The sequence below is a fragment of the Prionailurus viverrinus genome, chromosome D3 (genome assembly GCF_022837055.1).
Source record: "Prionailurus viverrinus isolate Anna chromosome D3, UM_Priviv_1.0, whole genome shotgun sequence".
NCBI lineage: Eukaryota > Metazoa > Chordata > Mammalia > Carnivora > Felidae > Prionailurus > Prionailurus viverrinus.
This window is the reverse complement of record NC_062572.1, coordinates 77,024,224-77,045,613: the sequence shown is the minus strand read 5'-3', so window position 1 is coordinate 77,045,613 and position 21,390 is coordinate 77,024,224. Positions and strand designations below refer to the sequence as shown.

Below are 21,390 nucleotides of genomic sequence, written 5' to 3'. Positions count from 1 at the left end.
CCCCCACCCCCTCATCCCCCCCCACCCCCCCCACCCCCCCGCCAACCCCCAAGGCTACAGCAGGCCACTTCTCCCCAAGCCCATTGGCAAGTTTCTCCACTTCTCACAGGCTAGATGCTTCCCTCTCTGAAGAAGTCCAATCTCGGAGAAGAGTCCTTAGTTCCTTCAGTATCTATCTTACCTCACCTCAGATGAAGTAGTAGCTACTATTTTACTTCCTCTAGTACTTTACCCCTTTCTACCAGGAAGCAATTCTTTATAATTTCCCTGTTCAGATAACTGATGTGGTTTCTGTCTCCTGACTGACACACCTTCCCGTCTTTCCCATCTCCCTTCCAGAATTACCAGAAATCAACACCATATAATTTCCATGGGCAGCCTTTCCTTAGTGTAGGTTTAAGGAACACAATTCATTGTACAAGCTCGAGCAAAACTTGTAAATGTAAAACAAAAGATGCCTTACAATTTTCAGAAATTTAGGCCCATACCTTAGAAGCACACCATTGTATCTCTAATATAAAACTTTAAAAACTTTATCGAGAACTGCATGAAACATCTTTTTCTTTTTTTCCTATGACTAGCAATAAACAAAATTCAGAGTATGGAAATACTTACTCTGATATTTTCTTTCACGTTAATTTCATGTACTACCCTAGGGAAAAACACATCTAGCTAAAAACACTGAATTACAGGTAAGAAGTACTGAGATTTCACGGACATGGAATAAAACTGAATGTTGAAAAATCTGCTTTGCCTTCCAAAGCCTACATATTAATACAATGAAATATGCTAAGAACTTCTAATCATTATGCTTTTGTTTTTAAATCTATAAATAAAATTGTACTAAACTTTCTACCCCAGGGTTGCATAACACACTCAGAAACCTTGGAGGGAGGGACATGGAAAAGGAAAGCCACAGAAAAATAGAATTGCTATTTCTAATTGTGAACATCCTCAGCTACTTTGAAATTGCAGTATTACTTATACTACTATGAAATATAAATCTATCTTTATCCTACCATCTCGGAAGAAGAGCTTTTTAAAAACGTCCTATTCTGAAATAATTTTAGACTTGTACAAATGATGCATAAATAGGAAAGAGAATTCATACAGATCCTTTACCCAGCTTTCTCTAATGTCAACTCACATAACCATTATGTGATTATCAAAACTAGGAAGTTAATACTGGTAGACCACTACTGACTAAACTACAGACCTTAATTGAATTTTGCTCACGTCCTTTTCCTGTTCGAGTACCCACGTCAGGATCTCACGTTGTATCTCACTGTCATGTCTCTGTAGCCTCCTGCAATCTATGACCGGTCCTTACGCTTGACTTTCATGCCTTGGGCACTTTTGATGAAAATTGGTCATTTTGTAGATTGTCTTTTTGTCGAGGTTTTTCTGATCTTTTCTCACAATTACATTGAGGCTACGCATTTTTGGCCATAATACCACATAAGTGATACTGACTCCTTCTCAGTGTATCATATCAGGGTGAGTATTTCACTACTGACAATGTTAACTTTGATCACTTGGTTATGGTAACCAATTACAGTGCAGTTCCAGTTTCCCTTTGTTATTGATAAATATCTTGAGAGGAGATAGTTTAAGCCTGTGTTAATATACTGCTTTTAGCATCTACTAGTGGATTTTGTCTACAACAATTATTACTGTGGTCTTTGCCTGATGCAGATTTAGTATTTCCTCATTGCTTCTATATTTATCAACTAAAATTCTTCTGCAAGAGTTGTCTCTTTTCCTTTCTTGATAGAGTTAATTAGTGTGGACTCATGGGTATTTATTTTGTTCTAGGGGTTATAATTCCATAAAATGTATCATTTATTTTGTTGCTGAAATTATTCCACTTTTGGCTATCAAAAGCACCTTCAGGTTGGCTCCTGTGTCCTTATGATATCTATTTTAAATCCTTCTGTAAGCCCTTCCTTAAGCCCTTCCCCCATCAATTTTAAGCCCTTCCTTAATTTTTGACATTATAGATGTTCCAGGTTCAACTTGTTTCCCTGCCTCAGTCCTGGATTCAACCACTTCTCCAAGGAGTCCTGGATTGTTTTATTAAACAGTCGTATTTAAAATCAATTTCTGAGCTCTGGGTAGGCACACATTGTTACTGGGATGTCACAGCTCTTAGGCCCTTTCAGTGACCACAGCTAGGAAATATATGCCTGCATACTAACCAACATACACACACATATCTATACTTGTATATCTGTCTTCATGCATACTAAAAAACCATGATTTCAACTGATAGCTCAAAATTCATTCTAGTATTTTCCCATACTGGTAACTGGGAAGCCACTTTTATTACCTCCCGTCACTGTGATTCTAGACCCCTGAATACATATTATTGACTACCAAACTGAATGAAAATATATGCATGTATGTTCCTTATTTTTTTGGTTCAACAACATGAAAATAAAGACTAAAGATCTGACTACATAAAAATTTTAAATGTCTACCACAAAGAATCAGAAAATGCAAATACGAAACAATAAGCTGAAAAGATGTTTGTATATAGATCTATTTTAAAAGTACCAATAGTACCAAAGTAAAGAACTTGGTATAAAAAATAACACGGAGGACAAAGATGGAGGTGGGCAAAATGGGTGAAAGGTCAAAATGTACAAAATCCCAGCTATAAAATAAATAAGTTCTGGGGATGTGATGTACTGCATGGGGACTATTGTTAATATTACTGTATTGCATATTTGAAAGTTGCCGAGAGTAGATTTTAAAAGTTCTCAACACAAGGAAAAGAATAATCTAATAACTATGTATGGTGACGCATTCATCAGACTTACTGTGGTGATGAGATTATCCAATCGTTATGTTGTATGCCTGAAACTAATATGTTACATATCCATCATATCTCAGTTAAAAAAAAAAAAAAAAAAACCACCACAGAACAAGCAATTCATAGATGAACTAAAAAATGGTAAACACAACACAAGAAAACCAACCTAAAATGCTTAAAATGCAAATTAAAGTAACAACAGGTATCATTTATCAACCACATAGGCAGACAAGAAAAATAGTATAGTCAAAGCTGGAAACAAATTACAATTATGATGTTTGGAGGCATGACCCTCTTAAAGTTCAACTGTTTGGGATTTTTCTGAACTTATTAAACCTGTAAATTTATGTCTTTCAGGAAATTTGGGAAAGTTTCAATATTCTTCAAATATTTTTTCTGACTCATTCTGTTTCCTCTTCTTCTGAGTCTCCTGAAAGTCTCTGTGAGACCTTTAGAAATTAAAGAATAGTGCTGAGGAGGAACTGAAGAAGGTATAAATAGTGCCTATTCACACATTGGAAGACAAAATTGTTAACATGTCAACTCTCCCCAAAATTCATCTATAGATTATAGTCAATTCCAATCAAAATCCCAACAGGCTTTTTGCTCATTTATTTTTTTATTTAAAAAAGTTTATTTGAGAGAGGGAGAGAGAAAGAACCATCAGGGGAGGGACAGAAAGAGGGGGACTGAGGATCCAAAGCAGGGTCTGCATTGACAGCAGAGTGCCTGATGTGGGGCTTGAACTCATAAACCCCGAGATCACAACCGGAGCTGAAGTCGGACGCTTAACTTACTGAGCCATCCAGGCACCCCTATTTATTTTTTAAAAACGCTTGTTTATTTTGCAAGTGAGAGAGAGAGCGCTCATGCAAGAATGGGGGAAGGGCAGAGAGAGACAGAGAGAGAGAGAGAAAGAGAGGGAGAGAGAGAGAGAATCCCAAGCAAGCTTCACACTGACATCGCAGAGCCTGACACAGAGCTCAATCCCACTAACTGTGAGATCATGACCTGAGCCAAACTCAACAGTCAGACACTTAACCATCTGAGTGACCTAGGTGCCCCATTTTTCGCTTTTTTAGACAAACTAACAAATAGATCCCAAAATTTTTGTCAAACCACAAACGACTTAGGATAGACAAAATAAGTTAACAACAGAAGAACTCAAAGGGAGAAACTATCTGATTTCAGTACTTACTCTAAAGCTAAAGCCATCAAGACAATGTGGTAGGAGTGAATAAACAGGGATTAATGACAAGAGGACAGAGGATCTAGAAACAGACCCAGACATTTAAGATCAACTGATTTTTCAAAAAAGGCAATTTAATGGCAGCAAAAAAGAAAAATGCTTTCAACAGATGTTGCTCGAACAAGTGAATTTCTGTACCTATATTTCACATCATACTTGAAAATTACATACACCTAAATGCAAAAGCTAAAGCTCCCAGAAAAAAACACGGGGGAAGATTTTTTGAGACTCTGAGGTAGGCAAGTATTTCTTAGAATACAAAAAGCATGAACTATAAAATAACCGATAAACTGTACTTCATTGAAATCAGAGAACTGTGTTATTTGAAACACATTGTCAAGGTAACCAAGAAGCAATCCACAAAATAGGAGGCGATTACTCTTCCCACAGGTGGAAAGGTTTCTCTAGAATAAGTGAAGAGTAGACTCACGGGATAGTACACCCAACTGTTTTTGAAAGCTTAAACCAATTACACTCCACAGCAAGTATAATAAACATTCTATTTGCTCCAAATCCTCATCAAAATTTGATAGTCACACTGCAAGCTTTCAGTTTGGTAGATGAGAAATGATAGTTCATTTTGCTTTTAATTTGCAGTTACCTGATTACAAGACATAGTATCTTTTCATAGGTTTCTTAGCCACTCTTATTCCCTCTCTGTGAAGTGCTTTTTCAATCTTTATGCATTTTTCTTCTCTGCATTTATTTTTCCGTTTTTTCTTTTTCCCAAACATAAATGTGTTTAAGAATCTTTTGTCAGTTACCTGTGCTATAAAGACCTTTCCCTCTGTGGCTTTACTTTTCAGTTTTTTAAAGATATTTCTGACTATAGAAGTTTGTAATTTTAATGTAGTTCAATTATTCATCTTTTTTATTGTTTGGTTAGCCTTTCTGTTACCTGTTTACAGAATATTTCTCATTCCAAGGTCATGTTTTCCCATATCATCTCTTTAAAGTATGATGCTTCTGGCATTCATATTTAAGTCTTTAAATCCATATAGTTTTTTGTGGGTTTTGTTTTGTTAGGGGGGTTAGCTACAATGGCATTAGGTATCCCATTTTATTTTTCTCCCTGTGGTAACTATACCAGTTATCAAAAATTCTGTCCTTTATTTCACTGATCTATAATTCTAGATCTGTATAGAATCAAATTCTTATGTCTGTTTAGAAGCATTTCTGTGCTGTCTATTCTGTTCTATAGAGAAGTCTGTTGGTCTGCTTTGCACCAAAATAAGACTATATTAATTACTATAAATTTATAATAACTTTTGATATAAGGTAAAGAAAATCTCTCCTTGTTCTTTAGAAGTGTCATGGCTTTTATTAACTCACTGCTCTGTCCCATAAACTTGAGAATTAGCTTGTCAAGTTTAATAATGAAAACAACAAAGATCATGGGGGTGTTTTGTTTGGAATGGCACTGAATTTATAAAAATTGACATTCTAATTATATGGGGTACTCCACGCCATAAAGTGTCTATCTCCCTATTTATTTAGGTCTTTAAAACATGCTTTTTGATAAAATTTAAAAAAATTTTTTGTGTAAAAATCTTGCATATTCTTTAAGTTTATATCTGAGTATTTTATATTTTCACAGTACTTCAAAGGTTGGCTTTTTAAATAATTATATACTTCAAAGGATTACAAATGAGGATTAAGAGAGTTAATATTTGCAAAATGCCTAAAACAGTGACAGGTATATATTACATGTTTATTAACTAAAACAAAATAAGTCAAATATTCTATTGATCTCTGGTAAGTTAATTTTAGGATAATTTTGACTAGTTATTAAAACCATGATGTTGGGGGCACCTGGGTGGCTCAGTTGGTTGAGCATCCAATTTTTGATTTTGGCTCAAGTCACGATCTCACGGTTCATGGGATTTCGCTAACAGCATGGAGTCTGTTTGGAATTTTCTCTCTCTCTCTCAAAATAAACAAACTTAAAAAAAAAAAAAGGAATGATGTTGAGATTTTTTATTGTATTTCTGTGAGATTCACATATGAATTTGGGAATAACTAAGACATTGACCACATGGAATCATCCATCAAAGAACTACATGCCTTTTTATTTACTCAAATTTTATTTCCCTCAGTAAAATATTATAATTTCCTCCATATTTCTTAAATTTATTCTTAGCTACAGGACTTCCTATGGATGTCATAATCATTGAGGTTTTAATATTTATTTTAAAATATAAAAATCTATCATTTTAATTACATGACTATCCATTCAGTATAAAAATTATTTTATTTTATTATTATTTTTTTAATGTTTATTTATTTTTGAGAGAGAGACAGAGTGTGAGCAGGGGAGGGGCAGAGAGAGAGGGAGACACAGAATCTGAAACAGGCTGCTGAGCTGTCAGCACGGAACCCGATGCAGGGCTTGAACTCACAAACTGTGAGATCAAGACCTGAGCCAAAGTTGGACGCTTTAAAAACTGCAGTCAGATGCTTAACCGACTGAGCCACCCAGGCGCCCCTAAAATAATTATTTTAAACAAGTATTTCTAGTAAATTTGTCTTATCCTCTAAGTCTTTTGATTATTGGGTAAGTTGGGTATTTTTTGGCATCTACATTCTTTCTATAGTAAAATGCTGACAATGTGTTTGTTTTTAAACTGGGTTGTCCAGGTTTTTTCCTCCTGGTTTTTAGGGTCTTGCTGATTTGAAGGGTCTTTCAAAAAATCATCATTTTCTACATTTTCTATTTTGTTCACCAGTAGACAGAAAAGCTCCTGATTCTTGAGTGTCTTGCTGACTAGCCATGTGGATACCCTTGAGTATATTATCTACCTTTGGTTTTAAGAGCCTTAATACCATGTCTACCATGAAAAAGCTAGCATAAGGGGGGCAGCATAGAAGCCGGAAGGCTTGGCATTAACCGGGTGAGAAATGAAGGTAGCCAACCAGAGTGATAACAGTAAAGGTGGTAAGAAGTAGCTGAATTTTTTTATGTATCTTGAAGGCAAAGTCAGTAAGATGTCCTGATGGATCTGATGTTTGTCTATCTGTTTTGTAGAGTCTAGCCTTATCTTTGACAGTTTCTCTTTGTAGACACAGTGTGATGCCAAACTTCAACTTCTAAAGCACACAAAAATCAGTGCTTACTGTCCTTTAAGTAGCGTTGAGAGCCCAGGCAGCCACGAACCACCTCTAAGGAGCCCCAGGGCTCTGCGGAACAGAATTTGAAAACCCCAGGTTTAAGGAAGGAACTTATACAAGCATCCAGGTCCTCTAGTGGCCTGGGTGGCATTAAGAAGTTCATCAGCATTTGCTGTACGATCACGGAAGACAGAGGTAGAGCAGTAACACATAGACCTGGGCATCTGACCATTGCACAGAGTCCTAGAAATTAGGTTTTCTAAGGACATGGAAGGCCATCTACAAACAAGTTCACAAAATGTGTCCGTTCACTTCTTACTGGAAGTCTTTTTAGGAGACCTACCAAAAGTTTTGCAGCTTTTGTGTATGTGTATTCTTAAAGTAATCTCTACGGCTCTATGCCCAATGTGGGGCTCAAGCTCATGACCCTGAGATCAAGAGTCACGTGCTCTACTGAGCCAGCCAGTTGCCCCAAGTTCTGCAGCTTTTGAAGGGATTAGACTAGCTGTTCTCTATTGTCCCTTTCGGATATAAAATTGTTTGAACTTACAGAATTAAATATACTAACTATGGTGACACTGGAGCACACATAGATGAAGACACACAAATAAGAAGAAACCATTCTACCGGGCTATCAGAAAACTTCAGACCAAGGTTATTTAAAAACTAGAAATAGGAATGTCCTTTGCAAAAAGAAAAAAAAAGGGGGGGGGGTTGCTACTGGCACTACAATGCTAAGACTTGTCACTGAATCACCTACTCAGGCAGCTCAGTGACAAGAAATAAAGGAAATTAAAAATTGAAATCAAAATTGAAAACTGAATTAAGGATATTAATATATACGTTAGATGGGACAGGAGAGTCTTATGCCAATGTCGCATCACATTCTAGACCAAAACACTGTTATAATGCCTCCGTACTCTATTGTAAGGATATAGATCTCAACCTACTACAGATGTTACATACAGCTACTGAAATACATCAACATAACACATGTCCACAGAGCTCGATGTATGTAGAGAATTAATTTTAAAGAAACGACTATAGCCTGGTAAGTTGATATGAGGTACCCATAAGGAAGATGACAGAAAAATACTTTAAAGATGCCCGGCTTCAAACACAGGGCATAACTGTAGACTACTGGAGCCTATAGAAACAGACAGAAAAATTGGTATACAGCAATCAAAACAAGATAGCCACGTTCACATGGCAGCAATAAACACTAGCACTCTACAGTATTAAATAATAATACAGTAATAATTTCATAGAACTCTGTGATTTTTATAGAAGTGGTCTTGGAAATAACCTTGTCCAACTTACTTGTTCTATGGAAAAGGAATCTAAAACAAAGTAATAAATTAACAAAAAACCAACTGCAAATTGAAGTTATTTTTGGACAACAGGGATGGGATTACATCAGCAAACAGGGTCTATAATGCAAGTGTCAGGTCTCAGTTAAAAATGATAAAGCTGTTATACAAGATAAATTATTTACAAGTAAAAACAAAGGAGTAGTGAACATTTCCATTTGATCTGAGCTTAGTTTGTTGATGTGGTTAAAATCGGAAACAAAGTCATAAACATATAGAAATTTATCCCATTATAAATAAATAATTACAAGCATACACAGTGTTTTATTTAAACATTTATATATAATAATGTGGCCATAGAAAAGTATATTTTCATATAAATCCTCTAGGAACTAATGGGCTTTACCACAAATAGAATCAGCATGTGTTGCAGAAAAGAATTTCCTCGGCTTTGGGGGTAAAATACATCTGGGTTCAAATCCCTTACAAGACAGATAATTCAAAGGAAGTTATTTTTTTGTAACAGTTCTCTCATATAGAAAATGTTGACACTAATACCTATCTTATAAGGTTCATTATTTTTAATGTTTATGTAATTAGTTTTGAGAGAGAAAGAGAGAGCATGCGAGCAGAGAAGGGGAGACCGGGGGGTGGGGGCAGAGAGAGAGAGTGAGAGAGAGGGAGGAAGACAGAAAATCCTAAGCAGGCTCCCCACAGAGCCCAACACAGCTCGAGCCCATGACCTCAAGATCATGACCTGAGCGGAAATCTAGATTTTTTTTTCAAGTTAAAGAAACTGAGCCACAAAGCACTTAAGGCCACACAGCTACTGAGTGGTAATGTCAAGATTCAACCCTGAGCAATCCAGAACAATAAAATCCCAATAAAAAAGCTGAGCTGCCTAAAGAATTAGGTCTGAGAGTGATATAAATGTCATTTATTCACTTAGATTAGTTCCCATTATCTCTTCCATTTTAAATGTAACAAAAAATTAGAGTACATACTGTGCATTAAGGTAGTTTAATGATTGGAACTACCATAGAACACTCAATTTAAAATAACTAAAGGATTCCACAGTCTACTGGATGCCTCTACTCTGACTACACATGAAAATTACCTGTGAAGTTTTAAAAATCACATAGATACCCAAACCCCACGCCTGATTTTTCTGAATAAGAATGCCAGGGAAAGGCTCATTTGAAAACATTCCAGATTTTAGTGCATAGCCAGAGTGAAGAATTCCTTTTCTTTTCTTTTTTTAAAAAATGTTTTATTTATTTTCCAGAGAGAAAGAGAGAGAGTACAAGCAGGGGAGGGGCAGAGGGAGAGGGAGACACAGAATCTGAAGCAGGTTCCAGGCTCTGAGCTGTCAGCACAGAGCCTGACGCAGGCCTGAACCCACAAGCTGTGAGATCATGACCTGAGCCGAAGTTGGTTGCTTAACCAACTGAGCCATCCAGGCGCCTTCTAAACATGGAAGGTGTATAGCAATGCAAGACAGATGGCATCTGGAACCAGAATGATATTCTTTCCTCTTCTTTTTTTATTTACTTATTTTGACAGAGGGAAGGGGAGAGAGGGGGAGGGGGAAGAGACAGAAAGAGAGAGAGAGAGAGAGAGAGAATATGAGTGGGAGAGGAGCAGAGAGCCAGTATCCCAAGCAGGCTCCACACTTGCAGCGCAGAGCCCAACGCGGGGCTCGAACCCATGAACTACAGATCATGACCTGAGCTGAAACCAAGGGTTGGACACTTAACCAACGGGGCCACCCAGGTGCCCCCAAAGGATGATTTTCAAAGGTAAAATTACAAATGAGAAGTGGTGGTAAAGAGGATGAAACGCTGAGTCAGTGCAATGAGAGGAATGAGTGAATGAGGCGGCCCGCGGAGTAGGAAGACAGAAAAGCAGAATTACTGCCAAGTGCCAGGAAGTCAGGGTTAGAAACACGAGGGAAAGCAACACAAAGGAAGTCTCCATGGCTACAGCCCTGCTCAGGGGCTGTCATCATACCATCTGATGACTTGTTTGTATACAGTGAAAATCTCCATTTTTGTTATGTTTATCTTTTAAATGGCATGATGTGTTCCTCATCCTTGTGGCTACTTTCATTCGTGACGTGCAAGTACCACGAGTTTTGTTATTAATTGCAAGTCCGGGACTTTGTCCTGATCTTGCTGATAAAACATTTGAAATTTGACTTAACTTTCTTACCTTAAAATTTAAGAAATAAATCCATTATAGAATCAACCTCAACCAATATCAACATATTCATTAAATAGACATTCTGGAGAAAAACTGTCAACAATAGTAAAGGACAACAAAATAAAATCAAACGGTACATAGTACCAGAAAATAAAAACTCTACATAAAAGTTTCATAACATTAAAATATTCCTGAGGTAGTGTCTAACTGAGGCTGCCTTCCATTTGGTGGTGTGATAGCTGATCTAATCAATATGATTATAACTCTGTTGTTTTAAAAATTATAATAACAGATAAGCAATTTTTTCCAACAAACTCTTAAGAGTTCTTATCCATTTTTATTTTAATGACTTTCTTTTGAGAACTGAATGAAACTGTGCGTCCTTTTCCCAGAACAGACACAAAAATGCACACGAACACTGTGTTTTCCACATATAACATCTGTGAGGTCATAAAAAACCTTGACCCGCTAAAGAACCTGGCATTCGGCATTACGGTATTGCTAAAGACCCACTGTGGGGAAAAATACTCATTTTCTCTAATCAAAATATTTCACACTACAGATGCAAGGCATTTCATAAGTATGGCGATGTGGATTTTGTATATGTTTATATCTCCAGGGAAGCAGCACATCCCCAAAGGATGAGTCAAGAGTTGTTCATATTTACAGGTGACCTGTTACTTGCTGACCTCCCCTTCTTATTTATAGCCACATTTCTGAATCTTACTTGCTTGTGACACAAGACACCTATGTGAAATGGTGAAAATATACTGATTTAGGAATTTCGTTTGGAAGCATCTTTGAGCTTGCCGAGTAGACACCGTGAGCAAAGCTCACCCTCCCGAGTTGAAATATTTATGGGCAAGAAATTATCATTGAAACTAAATGGTGGCAGACATGTCCATGGAATACGGCAGGGGTTCGATCCCTCTATGAACCTTGTGATAGATCAATGTGTGGAGATGGCAACAGAACAATATTGGAATGGTGGTAATTCGAGGAAATAGTATCCTCATGTTAGAAGTCTTGGAAGGAGTGTAAACAATGGATGTGTTCCTGGAAGAAATCAACTGCTTCCACGTGCCCCTTCTCCCTAGCACCTATTTCACTACAATATAAAAATCAGGTCGTGCGTTTTCATGTTGAACTTTTTTGTTAAATAAACATTTTTTAATAGTCAAAAAAAGAAAATATACTGATTTAAAGTTGCAAGACAGGTGTTCAGACTTAGCAGGATCTTAAAGCATTTAACCTATGCCCTTAATTTATTGGTCTACACAAAGAAAAGTTAATCCAATTTCACAAAACTTTGGTGAGTCCTGGGCAAAGGTTCAGTTTCCTCCTCTATTTAGTGATAACAGTAATAGTACCCATTTGGAAGGATTATAAAGTTAAATAAGTTATTATATGTAAAGTACACAGCACAGAGTAAATGCTCAATAATCAGCTAATGCGAATGAATGTGCTTCGTATCATGCTAGGTGTTGGACAAAACAGCTGTCTTGCAGGGTGATAAGCGATGTGTAAGCTGTTGAAGTAGAAAGCGTGTTCAACGGTAGCCCCTCTTTCCGTTTCTGTTGATAGAAAGAGGGAACTAGGGCACACATAAGTTAGTAACATGCCGAGTGGAAGCCCGGAGAGGCTATCCATCCCCTCACCTCCACAAGTGAAGAACTCACTCTTCCCCCAAGCTCTTGGGGTCAGTGGCTGACAAGTGTTGGTCGAGTCCCTCTGTAGGATTTGCGCTGACATGAAGAGAGCTGCCGCATCCAAGGTCACACCCCTCCCTAGGGCACTGTGGATCCAGTGACTGAAGGACACAGGGATATGAAGGCCAAGCCCTTTGCCCCAATTCAAGGACAGTTTGAAGGGCCATCCTGGTCCCAGAGTTCTCTGGGATGAGCTGAAGCTTCCTAAGCAACTGAAATGCAATTCAACATCTCGCTCTGCCCAATCCTGTTTTTTTCACTCCCTAAAAGTATTGATCACGAGAATACTCCTGCACACAAATCTGTCTCAGAGTCTGCTGCCTAGGGAAATGACTTATGCCACTTGCCCAAAGTCAAAAAGCTAATGAGAGATCAAAATGGGATTTACTACAGACGTGCCAGCATAATTCCACAATTATAAAATGAGCAAGAAGAGACGTGACCAAATGAAAGAATGAACCAAAGACCTACAGGCAACATTATAAATACTACCCTAAAACGTCCTAATAATGTCTTTGTGGATCAAAATAAAAATGAAGAATGATCTCTGTTTGAGTTAGCTTTTTGGAATGAGACAGTGTCCATCCCTACATGAAATGGAAAAGGAGAAGGTGATGAAGGTGAATTTCCTGGGATGCTATTTCACTTCAGAAGGAGAGATTAACTGGACCAAAAGGGGCTTTAACGACAGAATAGTCCTGCCCTTTATTTTAAACAAGAGGAAACTGCAACCCAGATCAAGGGCACGAGGAAAGAGTGGCCTAGTCTAGGCTTCTTAATTCCCAGAGTCCTTCAGCTTTGTCTTCAATATGCAATTTGGACATTTTATGTGAAGTGTAACTCCCACAAATGATTCAGGTATATTCAAATATAAGTATGAAATGCATTATAAAACTAAGCATGACTTTTGAATTTGGTGTCAGTGTCATTCTTCCCTCCTATCAATGTGGATAATTGGGATAATGATAAGTTTTCACAGAACAGAATGGCTTTTCAAGGAAGGTTAGAATTCACTATCTATACCTCTAGGTGCATTAGCAATTAAAGTTCATCAAATATTGTATCTTAATGGCCTTATCTCAAAATGAGGATAATAATGATTATCTCATTCAATAGGCTGCCATGAGGACTAAATATTTAATGGTTGCAATGCATTCTAAATGCCACATAAACAAATAACATAGCAATACATATAGCAACTTCCAGCAGGTTAACATTACAACAGGTTATTATTATATATAACTGATCCAAAAAGAGGCCAAGAAAGACACAAGAACATTTAGACATCTGACTGTTTCCAATCATGGGACCAAGATTTAAACTGATATTTTATAATTATTAAAATAGGGCAGCCATAATAAGTGAAGACAATATCAAGGATATTTTACACACTTTAAACTGGTTCTAATAGGTACCTTTTCATTTATATATATATTTCTTGCTGGCTAGAAAGCTCTCAGAATCTCTACTATTTCAATAAAATAATCAATAGTATTATTTGCTAAGAAGCATTATCTTTTGCTCTTCCCACACCTAGTCCTTTATTCAAAATGCTCGAGGAATGAACTTGACTCTAAAACACTTAAACAGTTTCAATGTTTGGGGGAATTTTATTTATCTTGCTTCGGAAAGTTGAGGTGGCATCATGCAAAAGTCCCTCCACGTAGCACATCCCAAGGTTTCCATCCTGTCAGAAATAGGCTTTGGACCCCATGACGCGTCATTCACCTCCTTGTCTCCTAACAAACCCAAAGAGCAGAACACAGGGACCCTACTCTTCTTTTATCAATTACCAAGGCTTCTTTGAAAAATCTCTATTTCTATTCTACCACAGCTTTTAAAATTCCTGCTTTTCTCCTAACCTACTTCCTCTTTTTCTAGTTATAGTAGACACAATTTGCAAGTGAAATTATTACAGTTAAGAGAAAATACAGAAGCAATATCAGAATTTTGCATAAAGATGAATCGTGATTTGAAAGGGGATAACAGTACTAGTCTGGATAAGTGAGATAATATGATGTAGACTAATCTGCCCAGCAACCAGCCAACAGCTTGGGTGGAATTAGTCAGCAACTCATTAATTTATGATGTTCCTACATTTATGTACAGATACTTCTAGTGAGCTATGTGAAAATTCCTGAGAGACAGCATTTGTGTTCATTTTCCTTGCAGGAAAATACAAAATAAGAAAGAATACGGTTAAAATATTGTACAAAACATGTTGAACTAAATCAACAGTCTTCATAATAAGTAACCCCTTGAAATGAAAGCATCATAAGACTTTTCAAGGAATAGATTTAAAAGCACAAATAGTTTTAAGATAGAGTTAGTTTAAAGGATTGATTTTTGGATGCTAAATATGCAAATGAACACGTTCCTTAAAACTGTGAGGGAGAAATTTTCTCTCTTTAAGGAAAAGAATCAAGGATGCAGGATTTCTGACTTTTCAAGGAAAGTCTGTCATGTATTTTTTTTAAATGGATATCAAATAGTTATGGTAAATATTCAATTGAATATATCGAATATATTTACAAGAACAGTATTTCATTTTTCAATGCCCATATTCACAATAGTCTCTAAATTACATCTTTTGCAAATGTTTAAACTTATTATTGAAAAGTTTTAGCTGTTAACATAGAACCGTACGAGCAACCAGACATTTATTGATCCTCGCGAGAGAGATGGTGAGCAAAAGTTTGAAAACCAGCCAACTAAATCAGGCCAAAGTTTCATTAACCTCTAATATAGTCTAATGCCAAGATTCTAAGAAACTATATACACAAATCCTAGGGTGTCCGGAGTGACATAGAGAAGTGAGCCTAACTCTAGGCCCTTTTGTAGAGTGGGAGATTTGAGCAGGGAACATGCAGAACTTGGGAAAAGATAAAGCTACTAGGGGTGAGAGGGAGGGGCCCGCAGCCGGCAGGCCTTGGCAGGAGAGGGAGAGCCGGTGTGCACAGGTGGCAAATGCAAAGCGCATGGGTTTTCGGGTCACGAGACATTTGAGTTCAAGTTTAGATTTTACCACATTTTGGCTGAGCGACTTTGAAGAAGGCTTGATTTCTCTTTTAAAGTTCAAATGAGGGGAGAGAAAACTTTTTAAGTTAAAAAGTAACAGCACGGCGTTAGCCAGGTCAGTGGTTAAGCCCTTTGCATCTAGGAGCCATTAAACAGTAGCACTTTGCGTAATGGTCAACAGCACAAGCTCTGGACCCAACAGATTGTGCTGGAACAAAAACTGCCATTTCCTAGAGGTGTGATCTCAGCCAGGGTAAGTAAACCCCTCTGTGCCCAATTAGCCTTATGTGTAAAACAGAGATAACTGAAGTACCCACTTTATAGGGTTATTATGAAGATTAAGTGAGTTAATGTATGTAAAAGAGCTTAAAATCATGTTCAAAGAATTAGTTGCTTTATTACTGTTGGTGGTGGAACTGTTATCATTAATCTCTGATGCTCAATGTCAAATAGAGATCAGGAGGTTACCAACCACTAGTAAGTATTTGTTGTACCAGGAATCTAGAAAAAAAGGAGGGGGGTGGCATGCGGAGACAGGCAGCTAAATCTACAGGAGGGTTTTAATTATAAAAGCTACTAATATGGCTCCATGATTTCACAGCAAAAGTATGTGACAATGATCCAGTGAAGTTTTCTGCTGTCATACCTAACAAAGCAACATAGCTCTTTCTCCCTTGCTTAAAAGCCAAAACCCCCCCAAACACACTGCAATTTGTTCTATAAAGAATACCTTGTGATATATTCAGTAGGATTATATTTGGTCCTTACGATAACATGATTTGTTAGAAATTATTTTGCAATATGGTAGGTAAGGACCCTACCTAAAGGAGTTCCAACACTGGAGTACCAAAAGACATTACAAAATATCCTTACTTGTTATTAACATACACAGAACACAAGTTAGCAGGAGGACACAGGCCCTTTGAGCTCTGAATGTAACTAATCCACCCCCACTCCTGACTTTTCAAACCACATTCAGGACTTGTTGCATAGTTTTACAGAAATTGTTTTAGAAATTAGAAGTCAGGACTAAAATCTTGACCAAAATGTGAGAACACAAAGATCAGAAATGTGCTTTTTAAGAAAAGCATTTTTAAGACCATGTTTTTTTTTTTTTTTTTTAAAGTTTGGTAACTATAACCAAAGGGTAATGTGCCAAACAGGTCATAGTGCTTTCTAACTTCATGTCAGCATTCTGTTTGGGCTAAAACCCAGGATATATTCTGAGGTTCTGTTAACAAATGATGTGTACTGAAAGCAACAGATTAGCGTTAGGAATTTTAAAACTTACAAGTGTGTCTGGCCAGTGAGTAGTTGGATCCACCACTAGTCAAGCCAAATCCCTCAGGAATCTGGCTAGAGCTTCGCGGTCTGGTCAACAATTTGGGAGGTTCAATTTCAGCACCAAATTCAGCTCCTATGACTCCTAGTAAAACAATAGCAGTAGCTTGCTTCCGTCTTTCCTCATAAGATGTGGAAATCTTTTTCATTTGTGGGATACTTGATAAGCAACCTGAAAACCCAAACAGAAGTTAAAACACTATCAATACACAGAGACATATAATTAAAAAAAAAAAAATTCAACATTACTCTTTCAAGAAAGAACAGTCTTTTCACAAATGGCACTGAGATGTCCGGTTATCCACATGCTAAAGAATGAATCTGGGCTTCCATTTCTCTCTATACAAAAAAATCAATTAAAAAAAATCAACTCAAAATAGGTTCACAGTACTAAATATAAGAGTTAAAATAAGAGAACTTGAAGAAGAATATAGATATACCTTTATGATCTGGGGGTAGGCAATGCTTTCTTAGATATGATACCAAAAGCACAAGTAATTTTAAAAACTTCTTTAATTGGACTTCACCAGTATTACAAACCTTTGCACTTAAGAAGACAAAATCAACTGAGTAAAAAGACAACACACAGACTGAGAGAAAACACTGTCAATCAGATATCTATGAAGGATTTTATCTAGAATATATGAGAAACTCTTACCTCTCAATAATAAAAAAGTACAACTTTTAAAATGGGTACACAATTGGAATAGATATTTCTCCAAAGATATATAAAGGGCCAGGATGCATATCAAAGAAGCTTAACATCACTGGTCATTAGGAAAATGCAAGTCAAAACCACGAGGAGATATCACTTCACATCCACTAGAAGGGCTGTGATAAAAAGGATTATAAAATGTGCTGTCGAGTATGGACGGAAAATGAGTATGCATTGCAGGTGGAAATGTAAAAAGGTTCGACTACTTTAGAAAATAGTTTGGCAGTTACTTGTCCAGTTTGGCTTTCTATTTCCTCTTGAGTCATTTCTGATAGCTTGTGGTTTTAAAGGAATTATCTATCTAACTTAAGTTTTTAAAGTTATTAAAGTTATTTACAGTACTATCATGAAAATATTTCAGTTATATCATTGCTATGGATCCATTTAAATATTATTTGTGCCTTCTCTAATATTACTTTTCATGCTGAAAGGGCGGGCCTACGCCAGCCGACTCCATCTTGTTCTGTGTCCTTCACCTTGACCACACCTCCTCCCCTTGAGTAAACCCTCCCTCACCTGCCAGACCCTTCCCCGGGACCCCTCCCCAGCCAATCGGCTGAGGCCATAGCCATTACCTCACCAACTGCCCCCAGGCCCCAATAAAACCTTTGTCCTTTTGAAACTCGCTCTCTTTCCCTGGTATCTCACCGCTGCATCGGTGCAGGTAGGGGATTGAGCTCGAGCTAGCTCGAATAAAGGCTCTTTGCTTTTGCATCGGACTCAGCTCCCTAGTGGTCTTTGGGGATCACGAATTCTGGGCATAACATTTGGGGGCTCGTCCAGGATCCCCAAGACCCCCAAGGGACCCCCGACCCGGAGAGCCTGACTGGCCACAGTTAGTGTCTGTTTGTTCTGTCTTTTCTGTGTGAGCTCATTTCTGGAATTCTGGTAGTGCCCGACGCGGTCTAAGTGGACGCACTGGAGGACCACGGGCCGGGAGTTTTGGAAGACGTTCCGATTCTCCCTTCTGGAGGGATGTGGAATCCCCTCATCTGTTTCGGAGGGACGTGGAATCCCCTCAAAGGTCTGAGACGAGGCGGGTCGCTCCCGCTGGTCGGCGTGAGGCCGTCGTCTTTGGAGGGACGTGGAATCCCCTCATCGGTTTTGGAGGGACGTGGAATCCCCTCATCGGTTTTGGAGGGACATGGAATCCCCTCAAAGGTCTAAGCTAGCTTGCAGTTTTGCTCCCATGGAGTCGGAAGACTTTCTAGGGGCCCTCTGTTTGTCTGTTTTTGTGTTTCTCTGTTTTGCTCTGTGGACTTACTGGACGGACGTTATGGGACAGACTCGGACTACTCCTCTAAGTATTATGATTGATCACTTTAAGGATGTGAGGGGAAGAGCTAACAACCTCAGTGTGGAAGTCCGAAAGGGTCGGTTGCAGTTTTTTTGTTCTAGCAAGTGGCCAACTTTCAATGTCGGATGGCCACCAGAGGGGACCTTCGACCTCCGTACCATCCACTGAGGAGTATCATCTCTCAGCCTAAGGCGGGCCATCTTGATCAGCTCCCTTACGTTATCACTTGGCAGGACCTTGTAGCAGACCCACCCTCTTGGCTTAAGCCCTTCCTAAACCTGATCCCTCCAGAGCCAAAACCCATTCTTGCTTTGCAGGAGACAGAGAAGAGGAAACGTCTTACCCAGTCTTCAGCACCCCTCTACCCTGTCTTACAGGGGGGTACTGAAGAAGAATTAATTTTTCCTCCCCCGTATAACCCCTCTAGGATGCCGGAAGAATACCATCCTCCCCCTCCAGGGGAGGCAGACGCTGTTCTGAGAGCGGGAGGCGGAAACGCTCCAGGGGGAAGCCTGCCCTTTACCAGACAAAGGGCTCAGAGGGAGCAATCCGCCTCCGCCGCCGACTCCACTATTCTGCCCCTGGGAGCCACCGGACCCCCAGACGCGGAGGGGAATCAGCCCCATCACTATTGGCCTTTCGCCACTAGTGACCTCTACAATTGGAAAGCTCAGAATCCTAAGTTTTCCGAGAAACCGGCAGGGCTTATTGATTTATTAGACTCTATCTTTTTACCCATCAGCCCACGTGGGATGATTGCCAGCAGCTTTTGCAGGTCCTGTTCACGACTGAAGAAAGAGAAAGAATCCTCAATGGGGCCCGAAAACTAGTTCCGGGTGCAGACGGGAATCCCACCACCAACCAGGCTCAGATAGATGCCTCCTTCCCCTTAACTCGGCCCCAGTGGGATTTCAACACGGCAGAAGGTAAGGAGAGGCTCCGGGTCTACCGCCAGACTCTAATGGGGGGGTCTCCGAATGGCTGCTAGAAAGCCAACCAATTTGGCCAAGGTAGGAAATGTACAACAGGGAAAAGATGAATCTCCGGCTGCCTTTTTAGAACGGATCATGGAGGCATTCCGTACCTATACCCCCATGGATCCAGAGGCTCCGGAAAGCAAGGCAGCTGTTATCATGGCCTTTGTAAACCAATCGGCCATAGACATTAGGAGAAAATTACAGAAAATAGATAGACTAGGAGAAAAAAGTCTGCAGGACTTACTGGTGGTAGCCGAAAAGGTATATAATAACCGGGAGCCTCCTGAGGACAAGCAGGCTCGCGCCATGGTGGCTGCCAGCAGTAAGCAGACTCGAGACCTGGCCAGAATACTGCTAGCTACCACTGCTGACTTCCCCGAGGAACGAGACCGCCGTCTCCGGCAGCTGGCAGACGACGCAAGAAAAGGTAAAAGCACCACCAAGGGGGGGAAGCAGAGGCTGCAGAAGGATCAGTGCGCATACTGCAAGGAGATAGGGCATTGGGCCCGAGATTGTCCGAAAAGGGCCGGCGGGAAGGGAAGCAAGACTGATCGAGTAAAAGTCCTAGAGCTGGATGAACTAAGTGATTAGGGGAGTCAGGGTTCGGACCCTCTCCCCGAACCCAGGGTAACTCTTAAAGTGGAGGGGACCCCTATTGACTTCCTTGTCGACACCGGAGCACAACATTCGGTCCTCCGCACCCCACAAGGAAAACTAGCTAGCAAGAAGTCCTGGGTACAAGGGGCAACTGGTATGAGCCAGTATTCATGGACTACCCGAAGAACAGTAGATTTGGGGATGGGCCGGGTATCCCACTCCTTTATGGTAATACCAGAACGCCCCTACCCGCTGTTAGGACGGGACTTATTGACCAAGATTGGAGCTCAGATAACTTTCAGACAAGGGGGGCCTCAGGTCACCGATGGCAAGGGCCACCCCATCCAGGTCCTGACCATGAAACTGGAGGATGAATACCTCCTCCACCAGGAGGCGCTCCCGAGAGAGGATAATATAGACAGATGGCTACAAGAATTCCCCTCGGTTTGGGCAGAGACAGGGGGGATGGGACTAGCCGCTCATAGGACCCCAGTCCTGGTAGAGCTCAAGCCAGGAGAGAGTCCGGTAAGGATCAAACAATACCCCATGTCTCAGGAGGCCCAGAAGGGGATCCAGCCACACATCCGGAGACTACGAAGCCTAGGGGTACTAGTTCCTTGCCAGTCTGCCTGGAACACCCCCCCCTACTGCCGGTCAAAAGCCTCACACAAATGACTACCGACCGGTACAAGACCTCCGGGAAGTAAATAAGAGGGTCGTGGACATACACCCAACTGTTCCCAACCCATATACTCTCGAGCTCCTTGGCGCCCTCCAGGGTCTGGTATACTGTACTAGATTTAAAGGACGCCTTCTTCAGTCTGCCGCTGGCACCCCAGAGCCAACCCTTGTTCGCCTTCGAGTGGCATGATCCGGAGGAGGGCTACAGTGGGCAACTCACCTGGACACGGCTACCTCAGGGATTCAAAAATTCACCCACCATCTTCGACGAGGCACTACACGAGGACCTGGTATTTACAGACACCTTCTCTGGCTGGGTGGAGGCATACCCAACCAAGCATGAAACGGCTCAGACGGTGGCTAAGAAGCTA

At 39.7% G+C, this 21,390-nt stretch overlaps 1 protein-coding gene and 1 pseudogene across 5 annotated transcripts in view; one reads left to right on the top strand and one right to left on the bottom strand.

Annotated features, from left to right (window-relative positions):
• Window positions 1–21,390, bottom strand: part of WDR7 (WD repeat domain 7) — a 363,164-nt gene that overhangs the window by 134,605 nt on the left and 207,169 nt on the right. For all 5 annotated transcript variants that reach the window (XM_047827886.1, XM_047827887.1, XM_047827884.1 and 2 more), the window contains one exon: window positions 16,703–16,924. In XM_047827886.1, coding sequence (XP_047683842.1) covers window positions 16,703–16,924 — 222 coding nt within the window. The remainder of the gene's footprint in view (window positions 1–16,702; window positions 16,925–21,390) is intronic.
• Window positions 11,513–11,725, top strand: LOC125149148 (small nuclear ribonucleoprotein G-like; annotated as a pseudogene).